Source organism: Ammospiza caudacuta, chromosome 3, assembly GCF_027887145.1.
Source record: "Ammospiza caudacuta isolate bAmmCau1 chromosome 3, bAmmCau1.pri, whole genome shotgun sequence".
NCBI lineage: Eukaryota > Metazoa > Chordata > Aves > Passeriformes > Passerellidae > Ammospiza > Ammospiza caudacuta.
The window spans coordinates 9,973,853-9,997,379 of NC_080595.1; the positions used below are offsets into that span (position 1 = coordinate 9,973,853).

The 23,527-nt window shown below is 54.6% G+C and overlaps 1 protein-coding gene across 1 annotated transcript; it reads right to left on the minus strand.

The window, feature by feature from the left end:
* Positions 1-810: 810 nt before the first annotated feature.
* Positions 811-23,235, minus strand: RRBP1 (ribosome binding protein 1). The gene is made up of 23 exons (XM_058801044.1): positions 23,124-23,235; positions 17,148-17,849; positions 14,262-14,410; positions 13,947-14,069; positions 13,022-13,174; positions 12,432-12,550; positions 11,522-11,675; positions 9,793-9,931; positions 9,291-9,478; positions 9,102-9,139; positions 7,899-7,989; positions 7,214-7,306; positions 6,787-6,879; positions 6,604-6,684; positions 6,417-6,506; positions 5,896-5,988; positions 4,944-5,015; positions 4,704-4,799; positions 4,195-4,278; positions 2,747-2,830; positions 2,195-2,293; positions 1,610-1,753; positions 811-1,351 (listed from the first exon to the last, which is right to left on the minus strand). The coding sequence occupies exons 2-23, from the start codon at positions 17,827-17,829 to the stop codon at positions 1,313-1,315; spliced, it is 2,904 nt and encodes a 967-aa protein (XP_058657027.1). The 5' UTR covers positions 17,830-17,849; positions 23,124-23,235; the 3' UTR covers positions 811-1,312.
* Positions 23,236-23,527: the final 292 nt, after the last annotated feature.

Sequence of the window (23,527 nt, forward strand, 5' to 3'; positions counted from 1 at the left end):
CCACAGCCCCAAAAGCCACAGTGCTGAGGGAGGGACAGCACGTCCCAGTCCTGTGGAGGGTGTGGTACAGGGGTTGGTCACACACTGGCCTTCCCCAGGAACAAAATGGAAGCAGCTCTGCCCCTCATCCTCCTTCCTGGCCTTGGCTCTCTGCAGGCACTGGAGGGACTGAGGGCCCTTTTTCCTCCCTCTCTCAAAGCCTGCTGATGTCAGCACTGGGCTCAGCAGCTTTATTGTGGGGAGACAGCACCATGCTCTCACGTGGCCTCTGCCATTTCCTAAGAAACCAGCTTGAAAATTAAAAAGAAAAAAAAAAAGAATAATAAAAGAACAATTAAAAAATAAAAAGGAAAAAAAATAACAAGGAAAGCAACAAGGAGGGAGAGCAGAGGACTAGAGCCTGACAGTAACCAAGGGGCACCACCACCACACTGCACACACAGGGACAGATTACAGGGGAGCACTAAGGTTTAAAGCAAGGAGGAATGGTCCTGTCCCCACCATGCCTCTACTGCCATGGCAAAGTGTCAATCCCTCTGCCAATCCCACACAGGGAGGCCAGCCCTGCACCAGCAGTGGAAAAACACAGTGGGAATGAAGTTTCTCCTTGTAGTGAATAAAAACCAGGGGATGCCTTCTGTGACACAGCTCCTGGCCAAAGCAAAGTCCTTCTTCAGTGACTCCAAAGCCCTACCTGGCTTGCAAACTTAAAAAAACCCAACACAAACAAACCCAACACAACAAACTTTAAAAAACCCAACACAAACAAGAAAAATAAAGCAATGACAAGCTCTCTTCACTACATCGTTTTAATTGCATCAACACCCAGAAATCCACATGCCAAGAGCCACCCAGACAAGAGGCATCCTTCCATGGTGGGTCTTACTTTCACACTCCTTTCATTCAAAAAAAAAAAATAAAAGAAAAAAAGAAAAAAAAAAAGGAAAAAAAAAAGGAAAAAAATATATAATTATAATTGCACTGGTTGACATACAAGCACAGTCTCTTCCCTTTTCACACACTGGTAGGTTCTGCTGGAACAGGAGGGTGAAGCCCCAGTGTGGCCACAGCAGCTCCCCAGGAAATGAAGAGTTGTACAAAACAGTATGAAGATTTTCTTACAAACTGCAGTGTTTACTGGTTCGGTTTTTTGGATTTTTTTTTTTTTATGTTTTCTTGTAAGTTTCAAAACTAGGTTTTGGGTCACTAATGGCTTGTCTTTTATCTACAGTAAATTTAGCATAAATTTTTATTTTTAGGAATGTGTAAGGCATTTTGGTAAGTTAACTGTAAGGTCCAGGGTGAAGACTCATCAAACTGAAGTCCCTTCCTTTGAACTGTCCTCTTGCCCCTGGAGAGCAAAAAAAGAAGTGGGTTACTCAGCTGGCCTCACCCTTAATCTCATGGCAGCTCAAGGCCCAAAGCATTTCACAGATGGGCCAGGTCCTTGACCAGCATCTCCTGTGGTCTCAGCCTTTCCCAAAAGCCACCCAAAAATGGTTTCTGGCAGCAAGGACCACCTTGCCTCCACTCTTAAAGCCCTGCCTGCTGCACACTGCCCCAGGGCCTCCACCAGCACCAAGGGGAGGGACATGGCCACCACCAGTACCATTTCCTGAAGCTGTTCTTTCAACTTCTTCACCATTTCTCTCTCTTTGGCCAGTTGGTCCTGGGAAACCTTCAGTAGCTCCTGGAGTTTGGTTGCTGCCTGGCCCAGGTCCTTTGTTAATTTTTTCTCTTTTTCAAGTCTTTCCTACATGGCAGTCAAAAGAAGGCACCTGCCTGAGCCTCCCTTTGCCACCTGGTGACCTTTTCCCCTTCAAAACACCTCAGGCCACCTCAGATCTGCATCAAGCTGTCTCAGTGACCACAGGCCAGAGGAACACCCAGTTCCCACCTCAGCAGGGAGAACAGACAGACAGACAGAGCTCTCTGTGGCTCCCTGGAGATGCTGTGGGCCAGGACTGGACGGTTTCCCAGTGTGTGAGAAGCCCAGCCTGTGAGTGTTTGCACCACACTGATGTCACCTGCAGGGATGAGTGGCCCTGCTGTCCTTCAGCCACCCTGGAGCTCTCAGCCCTCTCCTGCAGGGTGACCATGGGATGGGCCTCACTCCCCAAAGCTCAGAAATGATCAATCATGCCCATAGTCTTGCTCACATGTGACTTCTGCTGTGGTGGCACAGCCAACCCACCTTGAGATGCTGAGCCTCCTCCTTGTCTGAAGCTGCTGCGTGTTCAGCCAGCCTCAGCTTCTCCAGCTCTGCTTGCAAGCTGCGTGCCAAGCTCTGGGCCTGCAAAGGGACACACTCAGTGAGCACAGATGCCAACAGTGGCAGCATCTCCCACACAACCAGCTCCAGCCACCCTGAGTGCCCACTGGGTGTGCCCTGCTGGGTGCTGCAGACACACAAAGCATTGCTTCCAGCAGGGAGATGGCATTTCTCACTTGGAGCAGCAAGAAACCCAGCTCAAGACCCTAACCCTCCAAGGAAAAAGCTGGCACAAGACATGGGGGGGTTGGGAGAGCTGAATTTGAGGGGCCAGTGATGCCACATGGCTTTAACACAGCTGCTGTAAGAAGTCCTTCAGACGTGGGAGGGAACGTCTCACAGGGATGGCTGAGGTGTGGACAGTGATGGGGAAAAGCCTTCAGATTAATTCTTCAAATTAATTCTTGGGCTTCATTAGCAGCCAAGAATGCAGGAAGGCTCTGCACACCCTGGTATCCTCTCACCCACACCCACCTCCTCCAGCTCCCGTGCCAGCTTTTGCCGCAGCGTTTGCTCCTTCTCCGCCAGCGTTTCGTTCTGCTCCAGCTGGGTTTTCAACTGTGTTGAGGAGAGGGGAAAACACCCAGAAACAGCATTTTAAAAAAGATTCAAGAAATGAGCTAGCAGGGACATCACCAAGAGAGCTGGGCTGGACGGAGGAAATAAAAACCTGAAGTTCTCCCCACAGCTCCAAAGGGCAATAGGTAAGAGCATCCCCCCTCTGCAGCAAGATTTGCTGATGGCAAGCCTGGGGCATGGCTTAGCACTGCCCAGTTTTGCTTGCTCCTCAGGCAGCAGCAGCTGGGATGTGGGATGAGAGGCATCCCATAGAGAAAATGTGCCTGGCAGGCCCCCATGCCTGGGAGAGGGCTCCACAGTTAACAGGATTAGAGGAGAAAGACAGAGCCCTGCCACTGGGGAGAGGTGTCAGCCTGGAAGGGAACAGCTGCTGCTGATGCCCTCAGCCCAGCCGCAGCAGGAGTTATGGAGCCTCTGTAACCCTAATCCTCCCTGGCAGGGAAGGGATCCCGGCACAGCTCTGTCAGGGCAGTGTCCCCTTCCTCTGAGGAGACTCTGAACCCCACAGGGCACTGTCACCATCCCCCAAAGCTTGCCAGAGGGCTCCCAAGGGGAACAGCCTGCTGAAAGCCAACTGCTATGGGAAAGGACACATGGTTAATGCATTCTCAGCATCCAGAGGGTCAGAGCCTGCCCAGGAGTGGCCTCAGCACCCTAACCTCGAGGGGTGCAGCCTCACTGGGCTCACATGGTAACCCCACCACTCCTCCCTCCTGTACATGGCTCCTCGCCTCACTCAGCTGCTGCCTGACCTGAGGGATGAGCAGCAAGCCTGGCTCAGTGACACATCCCTGTGCCACAGCCTTCCCACCAGCCTGCAGATAAAGCCTGACAGATTTTTGGCTTTCACACCAGCTGGAATGCTTGGGAAACCACCTCAGTTTCTGCCAGAGCAGGACAGTGGCATCTGAGCTGGGCAGCTGCAGGCTCAACAGCTCCCAGGGGTGCAGAGCAAATGATGATGGATGGATGGATGGATGGATGGATGGATGGATGGATGGATGGATGGATGGATGGATGGATCCCCAAACCCCTGCCCCAGGGTGGTGTTTTGGTGACAAGTGTCCAGTGGTGGGCCAGCTGGGTTTTTCTGCTACACACCAGCTTGAGCAAGCCTTGCTGCTCTCCCTCCCCACCCCATCACAGGAGGAAAGACAAGCAAATAAAAATCTCCTCCTGGCTCCCAGCAATCCCCTCTGAATGCGTGGTGCCCAGCAGCACCAGGTTTGCCAAGGCTGTGCCTCCCTGCCCTCCCACAGCCCACAGCAAGGGTGCTGGCCTCACAGCTGCTTTGCAGGCCAGCCCCAAGGACCCAGCAGGGCATTCCCAGGGTCCCTCCTTACCAGAGCCAGCTCCTTGCTCTGCTTCTGTGTTTCAGTCTTTGCTGCCTCCAGCTGCTCCTGGGACTCTGACAAGAGCAGCCTCAACTGCCAAAGAAAGGAAAAAAAAACCCAACTCCTTTTATGCACTTGGTTTAGGAACTCTTTGGCCCAAGGAAGCTTTTTTATGATGCAACATCTTCCCAAAGAGGTCTTGGTGTCATCACATGCTGATGTGCCTGCTCAAGCAAATACAGCCATGGGACAGGTCTGTCTCACCTGAGCCACAGAAACCACACAGCACCTCCACAGAGATCTGTCCTGTGTCCCTGACCCATCCCCTTGCCCATGATTCTTGGCTTTAGAGTCTACAACCCAAACTGGAGCAACCATCTCCATTTGTTTTCCTCTTTCTCTGCAAAGCTGCAGATCCCTGGGGCACTTCCCAGATGCCCAGGGCATTCCTCAAATCATGCATGGGTGGGGAGTGAGGGTTAGATAAAGCTGAAGAAGGCAGCAGCCTCCACACTTACAGCTTCAACTTCTTTTGTGTAGTTCTGGCGCTCGGAGCTGGCTGTCTCCAAGTGATTTTCCAGTTGTGTTTCCAGAAGAGAGGTGTATTCCTTTAGCTGCATGGAAAGAGAGAGGAAAGCAGGAGGGGGGTGATTCTGTGAGCTCCAACACATCCCAAACATGCTGTGGGCTAAAGGCAAGTCAGGAGATGGGGCCTGACTCAACCCATGCAGAGACCTCCCCTCCACAAAAACCCTCACCTGATCTGTGCTCTGCAGATCTGCTTTCAACTTCTCCACCACACCTTCCAGGGATTTCAGCTGCAGGTGTGACTGAAGCAGAAAGGGTCAGAGAAGGACACTGAGCACCTCTGGCTCAATCAGAAACTGGCTGCTGTTTGATTCCCACCCCTCCCACTTCATCCTGTATCCATCCAAGGGGAGCTCCATGGAAGAGCTTTCCTTCCCAGTCTAACACACACAGGCCATAAATGGTGCAGCTGTTGCCTGCAGCATTTCAGATGGCTGCAGTCATGTTTCAACACCCAAGAACCATCATGAGACCCAGCACAAGCTTCCTGCTGAAAGCACTTTTTGGTCTGGAAGCAGCAATTTTCCAATGAGGTGGCATGGGCTTCGTTATTAAGAGAGGCCAAGCTGCCAGAAAAAGCACTTAAACCCAGGCTGGTTTTTGAAGAGGACTCTGCAGAAGTGCTTGGAAAGGAGGAATTCCCCTCCTCTCCACAGAGAGGCAGGATTGCTCTGGGAGCTGCCCCAGCACCAGCCGTTCTTCCCATCAGGAACAGCAGCAGCAGCCACGTCACCCTGTGCAATCCCAGAGCAGCCTCAGCAGTGCTGGCCCTGCAGGAGCCAGCAGTGGGCTGAGAAACCAAACATCTCTTGCACAACAGCCTCCCCCAGCTCCCTGCAGCCCCAGCTAACTCCAAAACCCCACGTGATGCATGGGGAGCAGCCAGACCATGGAAAACAGCTCAGTCTCAGTTCTGCATTCAGGAGGGAAGATTTGGCATGAGGTGGGCCTTTTCTCAGCTGGCTTGTTGACAGAAGGGGCAAATTTGGGGAGAAAAGAAAGTTCCTGTGTCTCAGTGTTCACAGCTGACAGAACACTGAGGGCCACCAACCAATTTATAGCCCCTTCTCCTGGAACTCCAGCTCCAGGAGCACTAAACCCAGCTGTGTCAGCAGCACACACCTTTTGGAGCTCCTCTTCAGAGGCTGTGAGCTTTGCCTTCCACACCTGCTCCTCTTCCTCCACGCTCTTCTGCAGGTTTCGCAGCATCCCCTCCTGTGGGCAGAGCCTCAGCTGAGCCCAAAGCTCCTGCAGCCCCAGCAGGCTGGGCAGGGTAAGGGATGGAAGCCTCAAAAGCCTCTCCAAGGATTTGGGCCAAACAACAGGGGACAGAATTAGAATCAGGTGAGGCTGCGGGGCTCCTAATCCCTATTCTGGCTCAACCAGCTCATCAGAGCCTTTGCTGTGTCTTATTCCATCACAACCAGCAAGGTTTCCAACAGAATCAGGCTGAAGAAGAACTCTAGAAATTCACCTTTATCCTGTTCCTCTGTCTCACTGACAAATACTGCACCCCATAGCAGCTCCCCCACCACACCAAGGGATGCCCACCCTGAGCTCATGGGCAGCCTGGGCTGACAGGAGACCTCTCCAGAGGGGTTTCCAGTGGGAAGCCAACACAGTGCAAAAGGGCAGGAACTTACAGTCTCTGCGAGGATCGTTCTGTACTGCTCACACTCTGCCTGTAAAGTGCTCTGCGCTTCCTCTGCCTCTTTTAATTTAAGAGCTGAATCCTAAAAGGAGAGGGAAAGGAAGGAGAGAGAGATGAAAAGAAGAAACATGTGACCCTCCAGCACACCCTCAGCCCTCCACTTTCCAGCCATCACTTACTGGAGGCTCTGTTGTGACAATCTGCTGCTTTAGCACACCCACGGTCTTCTCCTTAAACTCCTGTAGCCACATGTCATAGTCCTGAGTTCGGAAAAAAAGAGAACAAGAGAGAAGGAGGATGCTTGGACCTCTCTCCTTGCCATGAGGAGAGGCTCTGGGGAGGGCTGGGGAAGGCTGTCCCACCTGCTGTGAGGACACAGTGACCCCTGGGAGGGCGGAGAGCAGCGTCTGCTTGGTTCGCGTCTGGAGCGCGTCCAGCTGTTGGGCCAGCTCTTCCTGAAACAGGGACAAACTGCAATGGATGGAGCTCCTGGGCACCTGCTGGCCAGGCTGACAACACTGCTCCCGCTCTTCTGTGCCTACAGGGCTGGGAAACCAGCCAGCACAGAAAACTGCTGGTGCTGGGAACTACTAAAGCATCACTTCCAGTTCAACCATATCCTGGTTCCCCCAACCATGACCAGTACCAGGGATGCACAAGAAAAATTTTGGAGAAGCTTGCAGAAGCGTTGGATCAGCACTCTTCCTAAGCAGGCAGGCAACCCACGGCAGGCCTCCCTGGTGGCTTGGGAAGCTGAATGCTTCCAACACCAGGGAATGCCTGGCTCACCTTTGCTTTGGTAGCAGCAAGCAGCTTTTCCTCACACGCCTTCTCCACCGTGGTCAGCGCTTCCATTGCCTTCCAGTTCTTTTCCCGAAGGTCCTGTGGACACACCACACACACAGAGGGCAATGAGCCACACAAAGCTGCTTGCTGGCACTGCAGGGGATTTATTTCAAAGCCACTGCTGAGGGAACTGGGTTTGGTCAGGAGTCTGTCCATAAGCATTCCTTTCCCCCCAGTCTTTCCAGTGGCTCCACACAGCCCCTTGCTCTGGCAGTGCCCTGGGTGGGACAGGAGCTCCAGAAGCAAGCTCAGGATGCCTGCAAGGGACACAGGCCAAGAGCAGGGATGCAAAGTGGCCTCCACACAAGTGACACCCCCTTGCAGTAGAGGGATAAGGAGCAGAGGAGCAGGAAGGTGTGAAGGAACCTGCTCAGAGATTGCCTTGGCCCTACCAGGGTAGGATCTCTCAGGCTTACCAGGTCCTAAACCTTCCAAGAGAACAAGGGACAGACGTGTCACCTCAGGCAGCCCACCAGGGGCATTCCTGCTCTCTGGCAGATGAGGCAATTCCTCCAGGGCTTTGTGGGGCTGGAAGAGCCTCTGGCCACACCCTGGAGCCACCAGTAGGTGACCCGATGGGCTGTCTGTCTGTCACTCACGATGGGCTGTCTGTCTGTCACTCACTCACGTTGTTTTTCACCTTCTGTTGCTCCACTGCCTCCCGCAGCTGTGTGGCTTCCCTTTCCAAGGCTGAGAGCTGGTTTGTCTTCTCCTGGAGTCTGCAAGGGCAGGATGCAGGAGTGAGCCTGAGCAGTCACCCCCCTCACGGGCAGCAAGCTCCCGAGATGGAGACACAGCCCTTCCTATCCTGGTCTGCTCTGGCATCTACACACAGCAGGAGGAAGAGGGAGCAGGACTAAAAACCACAGCCAGGGCAATACTGGACTGGGATCTGGTTTTCTAGCCCCTTACCAGCAATAAAATGCAATCACTTAACATGCTGGCTGTAAACACACAGAAAGAAGAAGCAGCAAAGGCCAGGAATTCTGGCCTGCACCACTGGGGCTGCTCCTATCTATCCATGGCTCATTAGGCTGCGAGAGCCCACAGCTCTGCATTTTGAAACTATCATCCCACAGTCTTGAGAAACCCTAAATCAGGGCTGCCAACCAGACAGCAGAAAGCTGCAGGTTCCCTCCACACCCTCAGATTCTCCATCTGCCCTGAAGGGACCCTCAGTGAGAGCAAACCAAGGTTCAGGTTCTTGAGAAGAACTACACACATCTCCTGGGGTCTCAGGACAACTCAAGAGCTGCCTTTTTAGAGGGATGCTGGATGCTTGCTGGCAATGGGGGCACCTGAGAAATCTTCCCCCCTTGCAGAGACTTCTTGGAGGTGCCCAGCACATGGACAAGGAATAACAGGCAGGACTCAGGACATGGGAAACTCCAGTTAAATGCCAGGAAACCTTTCTGTGCTGGGGGGTGGGGGAAGAGGTTATCCAACACTGGAGCAGGAACCCAGAGTGGTGGTGAATCTCCATCCCTGGAGATACCTGGGAACATCTTTAAAAACCTTCCTCTGGTTGGCCCAGCCTTGAGCAGGGACCTGCACCAGACATCCCACACCCAGCCCCAACACCAGCAGAACCTCCTGCTCTGTAGGAGTGGTCAGGCTCCATGTGCCTGCCAGCAATTCAGTCCTGCTTCAGAATGGACTGGCTGTTACATGGGGCCAGCACCAGAACTAATTAATATTTTAATTGAAAATAAAGCCCCAAGCCTGCCTGGAAGGCAGGAAGCCCTCAGCCACAGGCTCAGTGCTCAAGGAAGCCTGGGACACATGGACAGCAAGTTGGAGGTGCCACTGCAAGATGTGCACCTGGACCCACCTGGACTGCAGCTGCTTCATTTCTGCTTCATTGGCTGCCTGGAAGAGAGAAAGCACTTTGATGACCTGCCCCAGGCATGTGACACAGGTCAGCCCTTTCTGTGGCATCCCAGAGCAAAGACAACTCAGGGATTGTGTAAGCAGTGTCACCCACTCCCCTCCTCCCCCCACAATTAAACAAACACACAACCTGCAGGTCTCTGTCTTTCTCTGCCTCCCGCATCTGGCCTGCCTCCAGCAGAGCTTCAATGGACTTGATCCTCTCCAGAAGCTTTGCATTCTCTGAGCTGGCATCCTGCAGCTTCCCTTTCACACTGTCCAACTCCAGCAGCTTACTTTTAACCTCTGCCTCGGAGCTCAGCAGCTTGGCCTGCAGCTCTGTTGGAGGGAAGGGTGACAAACACAGTAGGGCAGGTGCAAACAAACCTGGACACTCCCCACCCTGCTCTGCCCATGCAGGATCTTAGCCAAAGAAGCCTTCCTTGGCCAAGGATGCTTTGAGGAGGCACAGAAAGGGCAGGTAGGGATGCAGGCCAGCACAGGAGAGGGATAGAGCCACAGACCAGCCCATGTCTCGCTCACACCAACACCAGGCAGCCTAACTCATCCTTGGATCCATTTGTCCTGCCCTAAGTGGTTCCTCCAAGCTCTCAAAGTCTCCAGTCCACCCCACGTGGATCCCAGTTCCTCACCAGCAATGCTCTGCTGCTGCCCTTTGGTCTTTTCTGCATCTGCCAAGAGGCTCTTGTAGCTGCTCTGGGTTTTGCGGAGCTCGTCGCTGACCTCATCCAGCCTCTTCTGCAGCATCACCTCTGCCTCCCGTTGGTAAGCCTGCAGGGCAGGAAGAGAAGGTTTCCTGGAGTGGGACAGACACCCCAGCCAGTTTGAAGCAAAGCTCCATGTGTCACATAATCTTATTTTTAAGCTGTGTTTTGGGGGATTAAAGTCACCCTCCCACCACGCTCCCCCTGCGCACGGAGTGCCCCGCGTCGCGCTCACATTTTATCCCGTGCCAGCCCTCACACTGGGAAGCAGACAATACCCAAATGTGTCAGTCCTGGGCCAATTCCATGGCCAACCTCTCCTCTGGAGAGCTCTGAAAAAGCTCCCAGAGCCCCGGTTCAAACTGCCCCAGCCCAGCAGGGAGAGGTGCTGGCACGGGGCTTTGCAGAGCACAGACACCCAACCGCGCTTCCACAGGAGGAGGAACTGGCTGTGCAATTTCAGCCAGGGAATACTTTTATTTTCCATCATGGAAAGCAGCTAGGAAGAGGCTGGCAAGGGCAGGAGTTTAGAGGGGGAAGGCAAAGGGGGAGAAGGATGAGTTGCAGCTTTACAGGTAAAAGTGGCACTCTTGGAGAGGAAGAAAAATTGCTCTGCATGGAGGAGACAGGAAAAGGTAAACCAGGCCTGTCTGTCCAAGGGATGCTTTCAGCACCACCAGGAAAGCAGAGCTGCTCTGATTTTTGAGGTTTGACTCAATATCCTCAGCTCAGAGCTCCAGGTGTTACTGTGGAACACATTCTCCCCAGCACCTTAAGCACATCCCTGACTTTAGAGTCAGCTAGTGTGATTTATTTAATTAGCATTAAGGTGTGCAGCGAGCTGACAGCTCTGGAGTTCTCCCAAAAGTATGTCTAAGAGCTCCTGCTTTGAGCAGAGAGGCAGCCACTGCCTTCACACCAGCTGTGAGCTCACATCACCCTCCTTGCTCCTCACCTGCCAAAGCAGCAGGAGCCAAATGCAGCCCACCAAAATGAGAGCCACATCCTCAGGAACACAAAAAATTAAGAGCAAGGATACGGAAGGCCCCTAGCTCTAGGAACTTCTGTATAAAACTACTTTGGCATGTGCAGATAAAGGTCTCTTCCACCTCTCTTGCCCCTTCTTGAAGAGGCCAGAGCAATTCAGAGACATCCCTCACCCTGTGCTCCCAGCACACAGCTTAGCAACATCCCAGCAGGAGCACTGTCAGCATCCCAAGAAGATGCTCCTCCCTGTGTGAGTACAGCCTGCCTGCCAGCTACACACCTCTGTGTGCTCAGAGCTGTGCTTGGGAGATGTCCTTTCAACACCCCTAAAACCCCCAAACCCAGCCACTCCCTGCTGACCAAAAAAGCCACAAGCTCCATCTCCTCCACCAGGAAGAAAGAGCAACAAGCTTAAAACCATCTGAGTTTGAGAGAGAGAGCACCTGCAGAAGAATGGGCTCAAGCAGGGCATGCTGTGGTGATGCTACACAAGGGGCACAGGGAATGTGACAAGCTAATGGGGTGGAGAGCAATCAAGAAACCTGCCAGGCAGCTTCCTTCCCAGCCATGGACATTTCTGTCCCTCCTAGCCCTTTCCATGGCCAAGTGCAAGGATCCATTCAGCCACCCAGCCCTGCAAGGGGACAGGGTGTGCCAGTGCCTGCCTGACCTGCAGCTGCTCGATTCGCTTCTCCGAGGCCGTCGCTTTGATCTCCCAGCTCTTCCTCTGCTGCTCCTCTTGCTGCAGCACCTCTGACTTCTCAGACAGCTCTTTCATCAGCTTGCTGCACTCCTGCCTCAACTTGGCCAGCTCAGCATTCTGCCTGCAGCAACAGAAGCAGGGTTATTTCAGCCCACAGGCCAGCCAAGCCTCCCTGGGGTTGGTCAGGGGAAACACCTCCTCCTGTGGGCCTGATACAGGACTTGAAATGGTGAAAACTTTGGTTGCCTGTTTCTAGGACACTCCTGGTCCTTCAGGGAGGGGGTGGAAAGAGCCAACAAATGACTTTTTAAAAGCCCTGTTTCAGTCACAGGAGACATTCCTTTCTTATGAAGTAGAGGACACAGATCTGTGTTCCCAGACACAAGAGGAAGCACTACAGCTGGAGTCCACTCTGTAATTATTTGCCTGCTGTTAATCACCAGTCATTTCAGACTGCCTATAAAAAGGAGTGTGAAATTCTTCTACCTAGCTCCTTTTTGTTCTGTTCTCTGTAGCATCACTCCCATCAATGAGCTGGCAGCATTTCTTCTCAAGTTTGAGTGTATGAGTCCCCTATGGGGGGAAAAACATCACAGTGCCTTCTGATGCCCTCTCCCCCATCCACTACCTGTTGGATCTGGCATCAGCCCAGGTGACCATAAAGGAGAGAGGGATTCCCTGCCCTTTCACTTGGGAAGAACACCTTTGTTTCTCCTGGTGCAGCCCCAAAAGCCATTTGGCAAAGTTCTTCCTCCCTCATTCCCTCCTCCACCTCCAGCTAGTTGGGGTGTCTGCAGAAGCACCTTTGGGAAAGGGGTGGTCAAGCCAAGGTCTGCCAGAGGGCAGCCCCAGGCTCTGCCCCTCCTCCCAGCCTTACTTGCTTTCCATCTGGCTGGTGGCCTGGTTGAGGGCATCCCTGAGGATGGAGTTCTCCTGCTGCAGGCGAGCCAGCTGCGTGTTGGGGCCGTTCTCCAGCTGCTCCTGCAGGGTCCGGATCTAGAGGAGCCCAACAGGGGTTAATGCCACCAGCAGCCCTTCTGCTGCCCCTGCCAAAGCCCAGGAGATGAGCAGGAGGGACTGGCAATGCAGGGGAGTGAGTGCTGATGCTGACAGCCCTCAGGGGTGTGACATCCCATGAAGTTGCTTCAACGTGCCTCTTCACCAAAGAGGTTTGGAGGGGGCTTAAAGGGATTGGGGGGGTATTTAGGGAGTGTGGGGGGTACTAAGTGGCTCTTAGAGGGGTGTGGGGGGATCTGAAGTGGTTTGGGACGGGATCTGGGGGAGTTTAAGGGGTGTGTAGGGGGGCCTTAAAGGGGTTTTGGGGGGAAATTCAGCACAGTGGCCCAGGAGCACCACGGGGTCTCGCCCCCTCGCCCGGCTCAGCCTTCTCCAGAATGTCACCCAGGTGCCACCAGGAGCCACCTGGCAGAGGAAGGAGGCAGGTGCAGGGCTCACTCTGGGGCTCACCTTGCCCTGCAGCTGCTGGGTCTCGCTGACATGGTCCTGGTAGCTGGCCTGCATCCGTGCCTGCACGGCCACGATCTCGCGCTCGCGGTTCAGCAGCTGCTCCTTCAGCCTGCCCTCCACGGCCCCCGCCTTGGCCCGCTCAGCTGCCAGCTCCTTCCAGAAAGGAGGCTCCCAGTTAGTCCTCAGAACACAGGGCTCCCCATTTGAAGAGGATGTGGCCTCCTAGCTCAGCACACTACAAAGTTTAGCCCTCTTGTCGCTGCCCCCATGCCCAGGTACATTTAGCACTTACATTTCCTCCTGCATTTTGTTTTGGACTCTGTGGCCACTGGATGCCACTGTTGTTCCATGTTGGGCCAGCTAAGAGAAAGGAGTAAGACAGCCTGGAATTTTATTTTCCTCCCCCAGGATAAATAACATCACACAACGTTTGGGGCAAAGAAGAAAAATTAAGCAGATGAACTTGACAGCCACAAGCTCAGGGTGGCAGGGATCTGCTCTGCCTTCAACACCCAAAAACAGCTGGGGGCAGGGGGCTGAGTCAGGGAAGGGCACGGTAAATAGGAACAGGTTCCTTACAAAGGCACCATCTCAGCTCAGGGGAGCTGAAATGAGGGAGGATTTGCTTTTTTCCCTGAAGGAGAAGAAAGCTGCAATCTCTCACAGAAAGGGTTTTCCCTGCTTCTCCCATGGCTTCCCATGGGCACTATCCTGCGGTTCTTTGGGCTGGCACCTCCCCAAACTGGAACAGCCCCAACAGAGGAGGGCAGGGGGGGATCTCCTCTGCTTTTTGGGAAGAAAACAGCCAACAGGTGAAGGGTGCAAAGAGCCCCATGAGGGGGCTGAGATGGGAGCAGAGGCACATGGAGAGCCACCATGAGCAGAGGCCACAGCGGGGATGGCAGGAGGGGCACGCAGGCCTTACCTTGCTCAGCTCCCGCAGTTTGTTCCTGGCAGCAGCTGCATCCTCCTGCTCAGCAGAGAGCTGCTTCTCCTTCTCCTCCAGCTGCCGTTTCAGGACAGCCACAGGGTCACCCTTCTGCGTGGCCTGCCAGCATGGGGTGCACATCAGTGGGGACCAACACCTCCAGAGCCATCCCCTCCACCCCACACGCACAGGGCACATCCTGCCCTCTGCTCCAGGGGAAAATTCAGCTCCCTTCCCCAGACACCCTCAGCCTGTCTGAAAATGAGGTGCCATCTCCCCCCTTGCATTTCCTGAGGCTCAGCAGAGCCCTACCGTGTGCCAGGTGTCCTGGATGATCCCTGCTTTCTCCGTCAGGATCTCGATGAGCTGCTGGGCCTCCCCCTCACTGAACACCATGCTGCTGACTGTGGACACCAGAGTCTTGTAGGGCAGGTACAGGGCCCCATCCGAATCTGTGGGTGCTGGGGAGGAGAGAGGAGGGATTGGGACTTCTGGGGACAACAGCAGAAATATTGTATCACCTCAGCAGGCTTCAAGCCCACAGCTGCCATCTCAAACCATCATCCAAACAGATTTCCAGAGTCACATTTGGTACCTCTGAGTGAGAACAGTGAGAAAACGCTGGAGATGACACCACACATGTGCTCCTTGAGTCAGCTGTCACCTCTGCCTGGCTCAACAGCTGGTGCCAGCACCTGCCATCACCCTCTACCAAACTGAGAGACTCTCAACAGGAGCTGGGAGTGCTTTGCCAGTGCCAGGGGGCTCAGACATGTCAGGCATCAGAAGCTGACCACACCAAAATACAATTTTGCTGAAGGATGTCACTCCATGCATCCTTCACACTGGTGCCAGTGACAGCAAGGTCATCTCCCACCTTCCACCAGCCAAGTTTGTTCCAGCTCTTTGCTAAGGGAGCAACATGACTCCAACCCTTCCCCTGCTAACCTGGGAAAGCCAGGGAGCATCAGGGACCATGGTGCTGTTGTAGGACCTCAGTGCACATGGTCACAATACACAGAGGCTGTGGTTTAGGGGGTCCTGCACGTATCTGTGGCCCTGTGGGCTCTTTTTCCTAGAAAACCACAAGAAGGAAAAGCAGTTTGGAGTCCAGTAGCTCCAGAGCCCCTGAAGTCATTAACACCAGAGTCTCCTGAATACAAAGCTTGGGATGCCCCAAGCAGCAAGGTTTAAAGAAGGAGGAGGAGGTGCTGCAGGTGTTGGAGCAGAGATTCTCCTCTAGAGAACAGATCCCATGCTGGACAAGGTTCCTCCCAAAGGACCATGGAAGGCCCCACACTGGAGCAGGGCAAAGGTGTGAGGAGGAAAGAGCTTGCAGAGGGAGGCTGAAATAAACTGACCACAGTCCCCACCCTCCTGCACCACTCAGGGATGGGAGGTAGAGCAGTCAGGAGGGAAGGAGTGAAGTTGAGCCAGGCAATAAGCACAGGAGGTGGGGGGAAAGGCATTGTTTTCACTTCTAAAAAAAAATCTCTGTTTCTCATCCATTTTTATGAGGAATAAATTAGTTTTCCCCAAGTTGAGTCTGTCTGGCCAGTGACAGTAACTGCTGTGTGATCTCTGGTAGATCCATCTGGAACAGCAGTGCCAAGCTCGGGCAGCAGCCGTGTCTGTGTCCCCAGCCACAGCCACTTCCCAGCAGCACCAACCCCTTATGCCACCAGGGCTGAGGCTTGGCTCATATTTTACTCATGCTGGCAAGGGCAGGGCTGCAGGACAGCACATGGCATCCCCTGGCTCAGCCCTGGGGCTTGCAGGGACACACCAAGCGGAATTCCGCCCCTCTCCACGTGGAGTCGCAGGAGAAAAACACCCCAAGCCACTCCTGTCAGGTTTGCCAGCTGTTTCAGGGCTGAGGATGTGTCCTTGAGCACTCTGAACACCCATTTTTATCTGCCACAGAATCATTTGTTCCTTTGCATTTGATGAGGAGAGATCACAGCTGCTGAAAACACCTTGGTCAAACTGTAGTTGGCTTCGTGGCACAAATCCTAGCAAGAGCTTTCCTTGGCAAAATCCCACAGGAGCAGCCAAGACATCACTCTTCACTTTCAGGACATGCAGGACTGGCACTTCATACCCAAGGGAATCTAAATGTGGAGGCACAAAACCCTCCCAAGTTAACAAATGCTAAAAGGTCATCTCCCAGCCACATTCCCTCAGCTGTTACAGCTTGGATTTAGGAATTTAGGGCTTGGATTTGTGTATTTTTCACATGGGTGCACACAACAAACCAGTCACCTCCAGCTCCCCCAAGACCACCACCCCTGCAATACCCTCCAGGAGCAGCTTCTCCAGTCATTCCAAGCCCCATCACCGTGTGGAGATGGTCTTTAGTAAAATCCTTCCCTCAGAAGAGCAGATTCAAGGGGTTTAACCCATCTTTGAAATCCTCTTCCAAAATGTGGGTGTGGAAACTGCCAGGCTGCACAGCAGGTTTGGATGTGCTGCAGAAGGGCAGCAAGAAGGGATGTCTTTTAGTTTGGTGGGTTGTTTGGGTTTTTTTTGGTAAAGAAAGAAAGAAATCTATGCACACCACATGACATCTTTGAGAACACCTGAGAGATTTCTGCCATGTGTCCACATGGGAACCCTTGCACAGGTCTAAAAGCACTCATGTTTTTAGTGCCTGTAATTATCACTTAAGCAAAAATATATCCCAAACTGTTCCCACTGGTACAATGAGAGGCAAGAATCCAGCAACAGAGCTGATCTTCCCCTCCCTACACCTTTTTATACTCTGCAGAACTCAGGACCACCTGATCTTTTCCATCTCTTGAGTCAAGGCACAACTTATGATGGGTACGTTTTCCCTTCCCTGTGACAGACCCAAAGTCTCTTCCCTCTAATTACTCTACAATCAATCCCCTGCAGTCTGAAACTCCATCAATCTTCTCTGCTTGAGGAATCCTTCACCTGCACCAAAAGAGGAGGACATGCTAGCAGTGACCAAGTGTGGCAGAGCTCCTCTGTGCTTTAACAGTCAGGGTTCTATGGGGAAAACACCTCACCCTGGCTTTCCACCCAGATGTGCAGCACCCTGGCAGCTGTCCCTCTCCCAGGACAGGGACATGCCCCTCTCATTCACTCCCACAACACAAATTCCAGAGGAACCTGTAACTCTCCAACACCCCTGTGCTGGACCAGAGGGATACAGGCAGAGGAATTTGGCCTCACCTGGCTCACTCTTCTTCTTGGATGCAGCCTTCTTCTTGGCAGGTGCATCGTGCTTCTGGTCCTCCTGGGCTGGGAGAGCCTCGCTCTTCTTGACAGTGACAGAGCTGATGACAGGAGCACTCTGCTGGGTGCCAACTGGGGGCACTGCCACCACAGGCACCTCCTTGGGGGCCACCTCCCGCACGGGAGAACTTTTGGGGACGCTGACAGGGGGTGGAGCGAGCACCGGGCTAGGAGCAGGCTCCACCTTTGCCACCTTCTTCTCCTTCTTCCTCTTCTCCTTAGGTGATGGGACGGGTTTCTCCTTTTCCTGGGGGACAACTGCCACTGCTGCAATGGGAGTCTCAGCTGTCACAGGCTCAGGCACCACAGCAGGCTCAGGAAGCACCTCCTTGGGAGGGTCTGTCACTTCCTGAGTAAGCTGCTGCTCTGGGATCTTCCCATTCGGTTTCTCTTCCTTTTTCTTCGCTTTTCCCTTTTTCTCAACCAGTTTCTCTTTCTTCTTTTTCTCTAATTTCTGCTGCTGGCTCTTCTCCAGCTCCTTGCGTTGCTTGGCCAAGGCCTCCTCGTAAGATGTCTCCTTCATGGAGAAGGTGGACACCAGGAAGATCCCGATGGCTGAGATCACCATGAAGCCTCCAAAGACCACAACACCCAGCGTCTGAGGGTCGTACACGTCCATCCTGCCTCACTCCTCTGTGCCTGCAAGACACCAGGACAGCAGTTAGGGGCAGCAGGGGAGGGAAGAAATGCAATGGCTTTTCTGAGGAGGATCCTCACACGGGCATCTGTGCCTTCCACTGGGAAGAGGAACACTCCAGGTTCACGTGGCTCAGCCTGACCTGCCTGCACACCCCTGAGTTTGTGCTCCTCTGCTACACTGCCCATGCACAGGGGTCCAGTTGCACCTCAGTGACTAAATTTCATCTCCAGAAGAAGCAGAGAAAAGGAAATAAAAGCAGGGAGACAGCCACAAGCCTCATTCTATGTCTAGTGGTGTGGTTTTGTATGACCCTAAGCCATATCTGCAGCAATAAGAGAGCCCACTCTCAGACTGCTGGGAGCAGGTTGGCCAAAATCTGGGCTTTCCCTAGAGCACCTGCCCCCAGATGCATATCCAGGTGTCATCTCTGGGATAAAATATCCATCCCCCTGGGAGGAGAAAGGTTTGCAGCAGCCCTGCCCTTTCGCTGCTGAGCAGCAGCAGAGCCCACACTGCCTGCTCTGAGCTCTGGCCAGCAGGGTTCAGCCACACCTGGGGAAAGATGCTGCTATCTCCACTCCTCTTAATGGCTACTTGAACCTGTCCTGGTTTCAAATCCAACTTTTGCTGGCCCATCCATGTGTTTCATCCACCAGGGCATCACTTCCACGTGGCTCTGAGGTGGTTCCCAGTCCCCCAGATGCTGCTGTCAGGCAGGTAATGTGGGAAGGGACATTTTCCAGGAATTGCCATGGCTGTGGTTCCTCAACACTGTTACTCAAAACAGAACAAGCAAAATGCAGGAAGTCCTCAGCCACCAGGAGCTCTCATCCCCACGATTAACTGGTGACATTATCAAATTTCCTCTTTAAGGGGGTGTGGGTCAGGGAGGGAGGAAGGGAGGGACGGGCTGGAAGGGGAGGAGGCAAAAATAAGACTAAAACTAAGGAGATGAGCATCTTTTCAAAGCTCAGTGCTTTCAGGGAGACACCTCAGAGTCTTTCCTTTCTAAGTGCTGGAGCAGCAAACTTGAATCTGCAGCTCAAGGTGGGGACAGTGAAGTGACAGCTCCAGCACCCAAGCAGGGGGTGCAGGGCTGGGAGGAGCTGCAATCTCCCACTGGAGACACCCAATCTGCCTGGGAAAAGGATGTTCTAAGCAGCTCTCCCTGCCCACCTCTCTGAGGTAAAGCAGCAGAGAGAGAAGCTGGCAGGCAGGAGGGCTCTCCATGCCAGCTGGAACCAGGCAGCCCTGTCAGGGCCAATTTTCTACCCCAGGGCACTGCTGGAGATCCCAGCTGACACTGCAGGCATCCCTCAGTACTATTTCACATCCACCCTGGCCATTTGGCACTTGAATGGCCTCAGCCCACTCAATCCCAGCACATCTGGTGCCAAGCCATTGCCTCCTGGCTGGGGAGCACTGCTCTGGGATGTCCCAACCAGGACAGACAGGCAATTCCTAACCCACAGTGTGAAAAGCACTGGAATTCCTCTCCCTGTCAGTAAATAAAAAGCAGGGCTGGAGAACACAAACCCCCAATCTTGTGCTGGGTTTAGGGCTATACCAAAGCACCCAGGAGCTGTTTTAGGGCCAGGACAAGGTGACCTACATTCCTCACCCAGCAACCCCAATATATTTGTAAAAATAAGCCCTTCCTGACCTCACAGCACCACAGTTTCAAATCTACATAAAAATCCACTGCTCCATCTTGGGGCAAGGGCACCCCCAAGTGCTGACAAACACATTCCAACCCCACCAGCTGGTACTGCCACCCTCCAAAGCAGCCTGATGGAGCCCACAGGGGATGGGAATGGGGTAAGAAATCCTAATCTCCACTAGGGAGGATGGATGAGAGGACAGGGGTGGTGACGTGGGTGAGATGGCAATGCTGGATGTGACATCATGGCACCAGAGCTGTGTGCCTGCCCATCCTCACCCCACAGGACTGTCCCCCAAGCCCTTCCAGAGCCCCATACCCTCTGTCCCTGGCAGAGAGCCTCACCCAGCTCCATGGCCTGCAGTAAAAGCTGCCTGTACCTTGCCTCCTGCTTTAAAGCCAGGCTGAGATAAGGATGTAAATGAGCACTAAAGTCCTTCCTATCGAAACAAAAGCACCCCAGCAACCCCCTCCAGACCAAAAGCAATACAGAACAAAGCAGCTGAGAGCACCGAGGAGCTGTGGACCTGCACAAGAGCCCTGGCAGCTGCCAGAGCTCCTGAGAGCAGCCGAGATGCTCAGAGAGGCCATCCAAGCTCAAGAAGGGGAACCCCATGCTGCTCCTGAGGACAGATGTGCCAGCAGAAGATCCACAGGAAGGAGAGAGAGGTGCCAGCCAGGAAATGATCCCTGCCAGCAGCAAACCCTGGTGCTGTCCCAGTGCTCATGCCCTGAGGGAGGGGCGAGTTCCACCTGTAGGGTTCCTCCTGTGGCTGGGACTTGGCACGACCAGCTCAGCAATTCATTCAGGGAAGAGCCCATCCCTTGTTCAGGGAAGAGTCCATCTCTCCAAAGGGGCACAGAAAGGCTTAAATCAAGCCAGGCTGGCCTTGGCATCTGGGGGATAAGAAAAAGTCTTCCTGCAGGAACTTCCTGGTGCAGAGATGCCAGAAGCGTTTGTGCCACAGTGACAGCGGCCAGGAGAGAAGCTCTGCTTTGACATTTCCTCACCTTGCCACCTTTGCCCTTCCAAGGGCTGGAAGTTTGCTCCTGGATTTGCAGAGCAAGACACCATCCCCCTCTCAAGCACGTGCTCCCCTCCATGCTTCCCACCTGGACAAAGTCTTAGCCAGGACATGGCAAAATGGGGCACCAAAGGCAGTCTCACATGTTCAGCCTGACAGCCATGCTTTGGAGAGGCTCAAAGACTTCAAGATCCTCCCTCCTGTAGCTTCTGGTGTTCCATGGGGCATCACTCCTATGATGACATTTTTCCAGCTGCCTGGGAGAGAGCTGTGTGCCCAAGAAGTGAGGGGACACCAGCAGTCATCGGAGTCCATGCTCAAAAAATCAAGTTCACGTCCAACACTGAGCACATTTACTTCCATGACGGTTCTGGAGCATCCTCCACTCCTCTCCCACCCAAAACAGCAGAAATCATCTAATATCTCCATACACAAACTCCTTCCCCAAACCAGCTGATCCAGGTAAAGCCTTTCCCCACATCAAAACAGGAATAAGGTGAACAACTTCACCTGGTGTTCACTTGGCCTTCTCATGCAGAGGAGCTGGCTGAAATGCTGTGTTCTGACTCTTCCACTCCTGTGGCTTTTTCCTGTTATCCATTAAGCTTCCCAAAATCCCAGATAACAGCCCAAGGGACCTGACCTCCCTCACGTCCCTGCACATGCAGCCACCTCTGTTTGACCTGAGCCAAAGTCCAAACTCAGCCCTGCTGGTTTTTCAGCACTAAACAATTTCCAGGATGAACCAACCCACAGACATGTGACATGACAGCACCAGGGCCATGCTCAGTGTCTTGTGGTCACATTTGTCACTGACAGCTGTGTCAAAAACCAGGCTGGAACCGTGCCACCTGCTCAGCCTGTCCTCCCCTCTGTGACCATACATGAAATCCATGGGAATTCAGCATCTTTATGGCCCAGCCCCTCCACCCACCCTCATTTAAATCACCCAGGCCACACAACAGGTGGGCAGCAGCAATGGAAGAGTCAGGTTGTGCAGTAACTACAGAGATCTTATTTCTTCCCACAGCCAAAGGAAAACACATGTTATCTCCTCCTGGTGTCGACAGGTGCTGCAGACAGGAAAAGCTGCTCTTGGCAAGCAGGACACTGACCCCTGCACCCCAAGGCTTCCACTTTGCCATGGTGTGAAGGTGGCATCTCAGTTTAGAGCAAGGCAGCAGGGGTGATGAGGGGCCACAGGGAGAACTGGGTGCACACAGACAGGCTCTGCATAACCCACAGCAATGCCTGCCTGTGAAGCTCCTGCAGCATCCCTTCCTCTACATATCCCAGCAGCTAAATAAAAAAGGAGGGAAAGGGCAAGGACGAGGGAACTGGGAGGCCAGATCAGCAACAGCACTGCCAGCAGATAAAAAAACAATCACCAGATACCTCTCCTGGAGCTCTTCCCTCCACCCTGCTGCAATAGAGACAAAAATTAAAAACAAACAAGAAAAGCCTGCACGCCGTGAGCAGATCCTGCCCATGTTGCCTGTTTAAATACATTTTCTGTGTAAGTGACTGCGCACTTCCAGACTCCCAGCAGCATGTGCTACTCCACACAGCAACTCCAGATCAGCCCATCATCAACAGTTATAGCTCGGCTTAATTGAACGTGTCTTAGTGCTCCATTAGCTCTGGCAGCAGCAGCCAGCTGGCTTGTGCTTGCCAGCAGTGCTGCCAGCTCCCTTCCTCAGCCCAGGAGTGAGAAAACAGGCAGAAAATACATGTGCATATAGGAGAAGAGTGTAACAGCACCACAACACAGCTGCAGCTCGACTAAACTCTGCAGCGGCCGTTAGAAATTCTCTCTCCCCTCCCTGGCCCGCAGAGGGATTTCACCGGCGGTCCTCATCATCCCGGGTAGCCTCGGCTCCGGGGCAGGGCTTCGACGGAGGTGCGAGCTGGCTCTGCTGGCGCGGACACTCCTCCGTGGCTCAGCCACGTGTGCAGCACACGCTCTTCCGCTGGAGCGCGGCCCGCCGGGGCGAGGAGAGGAGCGGGGAAGGCTGCCCGTGTCCCGGCTGCAGGGAGCCCTCGGCGGCCGCGGGTCCCCGCCTGGGGGATCGATGCCTCTGTCTAATAAAAGCTCCGCGCTGCCGGGTGCCAGCAGAGTTGCCTCGGGGGGGGCTTAGTTAAGGAAAGAAAAGGGACAAGGGACAGCGGCCCGAGCGCCGGGACCTTCCTTCAGCGAGTTAATCAGATTAGCAATTGTCATCCGGCCGGCGCCGGGGCAGGACGGCGGCGCTGGGGCCGGGGGCAGCGCGGGGCCCGGACCTCGCCCTGCCCGCACACGCCGCCATTCCGCGCTCAGGGCCATTCATCCGCCCGGCCCCGCCGCACGGACCGGACCCCGCGCCGGGACCGCCGCCAACGCTGCCCGCTCCACACGGCTCGGCACCGGGGCCGCCGCCGCTGCCCGCGCTACACGGCTCCGCGCCGGGGCTGCCGCGCCTCGGAGCTCCCGCCCCGCTCCGAGCGCCGGGGCCGGGGTGTCCCGCAGGCAGCGCGGGGGGATCGCGGAAGCGCTGGCCGGGGAAGGGACCGGGGGAAGGAAGGGCTGCCCTGCCGCCGCCCCTACCCACCCGTGCCGGGTCGCGGTCCCTGCTCGCCGCCGCGGCCGTGTGGAGTCGTGGCACTTTCCGCCGCTGTCTCGCCGGGCTCGGCCGCCGCGTCCCGCCCCGCCCCGTGGCGTCCCGCCCGCCGCTCCGCGCCGCGCCGCGGGGCCCACTCAGCGCGGGGCCGGGCCGGGCCGGGCGGGGCGGCCGCGGGGCCCGCCCCTGGGGGAGAGACGCTGCCCCGCAGGCCTTCACGGTGCCTCCGCCGGCCCTCCGCTGGCCCTCACGGTGCCTCCGCGGTCCCGCCGCTCGGTCCGGGCAGCGTTGGGGTCGGGGGAGCCCCGCGGAGCTTTGCCCCGGGCTGAGCCGCCGGGGATCGCTGTGCGCCGGCCGTGGCTGCCCGCCGGCCTTGCCCCGGGTGTCAGCCCCAT